Source organism: Entamoeba nuttalli (assembly GCF_000257125.1).
Source record: "Entamoeba nuttalli P19 unplaced genomic scaffold asmbl_1870, whole genome shotgun sequence".
NCBI lineage: Eukaryota > Evosea > Mastigamoebida > Endamoebidae > Entamoeba > Entamoeba nuttalli.
Genome location: NW_008574917.1, coordinates 1 through 3,221, shown reverse-complemented (window position 1 = coordinate 3,221; position 3,221 = coordinate 1). Strand labels below are relative to the sequence as shown.

The window sequence follows — 3,221 nt, the reverse complement described above, 5'->3', positions numbered from 1 at the left end:
TTTTTTTTTGATTCTAAAGTTTAAAAATAAAACAGAAACTAAAAAATTATTTTTGTTCTATTGGTAAAAATTTATTCATAAATAGTAAGATTAATGGTAAAGATATGATTAAATTGATCAAACAAAATGTATAGATCTTAAAAATATGAAGATGAATAACACAAAGAAATCTTTTGATATTTGAAAAATGATTTTTTGGTATAAAAAATTGAACTATATTTCTGATTTCTGAGATTATTATGAATGAAATTCAGTGTAATTTTTGTAATAAAATCTTAAATGATCCTGTTACCTTTTCTTGTGGTCATTCGTTTTGTTTAGTTTGTGTACGTCAAATATTTAGAAAAGATAATATTTGTCCAACTTGTCAAAAACCTTTTGGAAGACCTTTTAAAGTAAATGAAAAAATGAAAATACGAATTGAAAGGTTTATTGAACAACAATCTCTATCTGCTAAAACTAATGAATCTGATGAATGTATAACCAATGTCCAACCTAATTCATCATTATTATCATTACCTGAATATACAATATTAGAAATTATGAAAGTTGATATTAAATGTGGTTGTTTACTTGCACAAACATGTAAAAAATTAAATGAGTTGTTTAATAGAGATTCACTTTGGATGGATAAAGTTTTATCTATTAATCCTCATTTTAAACATCAAATTGGAGCTTCTTGGAAAATAGAATATTTTTGGTTATCTTCAAGAAGAAATTGTTATATTAAAGGTGGGATAAATAATTATAATGTTCAAACAATTTTCTATTCAGCAAATCAAATTCATCAAGTTCAAGTAATAGACCCTTCTGATATTTTAACTGTTTATGATAATCAGTATTTATATGAAATTAATTTAAATAATGAAATTAATAAAATAAAACTAAGTGGCTTTAAGTCAATTTCTAAGATCCAAAGAAGAGCAAATAAATTGCTTATTCTTGATAATGACACTTTCTACAAATATAACCTTCTTACTCAATCAATAATTTGTAGTTATATTCCACATAATAAGATCATTACTACTTTAATGAATGAACGAGACTTCCTCATTACTCAACATTCTATTCTACAAATGAATGATGATGGAACATTTACAGAAGCAGTATTTCCAAATATGGACATTGTTGATGCAATGTTTTATAATAAGAATATTGTATTGATTGGAAAAGAAATGGACAAAAATTGTGTTCATGTTATTGACACATCAGGTAAATGCATTAAAGTAATTGAATTTGATAATCCAATAACTTTAGTAGATGGTTGGAGAATGGTAGACAATAATAATCAGTTAATTTATATTAATAAGTCTGTTGTATATTGTGGAAATGAAATGTGGATTCCTGGAGAAGATAATATTAAAGATAATGAAAGTTATTCAACCATCAAAATAAAAAAAAGAGACTATGACATTGTGATTTGCATTCATTCAAATTTTATTCAAATCAATGACCAAACATTTGAAATTGATATTGAAACAAATGACTGGTATGTAGATGAATTAAATGAAAGAATTATTCTTGTTGACTTTAATCAAAGAAAAGCACTTGTTGTTAGTTTTAATGATGGAGTTTTATTTTCAATAATTCTTGGTAGTGACTCTGAAATTGTTAGAGGTATTATAGTTAATTTATTTGAATATAAATTATATGTGATTCTAGACAAGTCTGTTAGAGTGCTTCAATTTGGGAATTAATTGACATTCATTTTTGTTGTGTTTACTCACTTAGTCATATCCTTAGAAGCTGTTGTTCAAAATAGAATGAATCTGACACTGATGGGAAATATTTATCTTGAAACCATTAATTTAAAACAAAACAATCATTCTCTTTTCTTTAATTCTATCATTCCATCAAGTCCTTATTAATCTTGAGTAGACATTGTAAAAAAACAGTGGAATGATTATCGATTATCATACTTCATTACAATATAATATTCTTTTTTTTTGTTATTTTTTGGGTTGTTTTGTCTTTAATCTGTTAAGTAACAGGTCTAACAATGAAATAGTACAAAGCCATTTTAAAATATACTTAGTTTAAAACGTGGTTAGTCTTTAACACTTAAGATATTTCAAAGTCTAATTAGAGAAAGTTTGTTAGATTGTTTCATTACATTCTTTGGTTTTATCTTCACTAATTTCTTTCATTCTATTTTAATTATAAGTTTTTCAATTTCATACATTGAACCTTATTTTTTAATCATGTTGGTAAAACTATTAAGAAAGTATTTACTCTTCGTTATTTAACTAATGAAACACTTTTCTAACATAAAATACTTTTAATTAAACCCACAATAGAAGAAATGTGTTTCAAATAGAACAGATAACAGCTTGAATTTTGTATATTCTTATTAATGTTTTATCAATAAAACTTGACTTACTTTCTTTATATTAATTACACTCTATTGTTCTTTATATAAAACATCAGTTATATGATAATTTGTTATGAATATTCAATACTCTAACGTTTGTTAATTGGAAAATACCATTATGCATGGTTTCAAAAAAAACCTTGACTGTTATACAAACTTAACAAACCAATTAGAAAGAAAACGAGACTATTCTATGTCATTATGTAAAAACATCAAAGAAAAGGATGTGTTCATTATATTTTAGTTGGATTTTATCTTCAAAAAAATTCATTTCTGCTGATTTGTTAATATATATTATTTCAAAACACTTTGTATTACTATAATCCATTAAAATAACATCTGTATGTTGCTTATTCAAAATAAGTAGAACCAATACATTTTCTTCTATTTAGATGAAGAATAAATTTGTATAATAGAATTGAGGTTCAACGTCTTATAATCAAAATTAATTATTCTCTTTATTTTTTACTTAATTAGTGTTATAACAATAAAAGTATTAAGTTGTATTGATTATACATGTCATTGTATTCATCCTATTTTGTTGGAATATAATTAGTGAGTTATTATTGGTTATTTTGAACTGTTTTTATATTATTCAACTGTTGAATGGTAATAAGAGTTAATATCAAATGATTTTCTATTATATCTATTTAATTTAAAAATAAGAAAAATTCACTTCTTTTTCATAGTTATTAAAAAGTAGTGCTAATTCAATTAACCAGAGAGTTGAGAATATCATTAAAAATTATCAATCTATTTTTATTCTGTGAGAAATATAATTTTATTATTAGGTGTTGATTTTTCATGTTGTGAGACTGTAAGCAAAACAAATGAATATATACAGAAATAA

The 3,221-nt window shown here is 23.7% G+C and overlaps 1 protein-coding gene across 1 annotated transcript; it reads left to right on the top strand.

The window, feature by feature from the left end:
• Positions 1 to 239: 239 nt before the first annotated feature.
• On the top strand, positions 240 to 1,697 carry ENU1_000220 (zinc finger, C3HC4 type (RING finger) domain containing protein; the record flags this gene model as incomplete). Its single annotated transcript, XM_008856392.1, has 1 exon — positions 240 to 1,697. The coding sequence occupies one exon, from the start codon at positions 240 to 242 to the stop codon at positions 1,695 to 1,697; it is 1,458 nt and encodes a 485-aa protein (XP_008854614.1).
• Between the last annotated feature and the right edge of the window lie 1,524 nt (positions 1,698 to 3,221).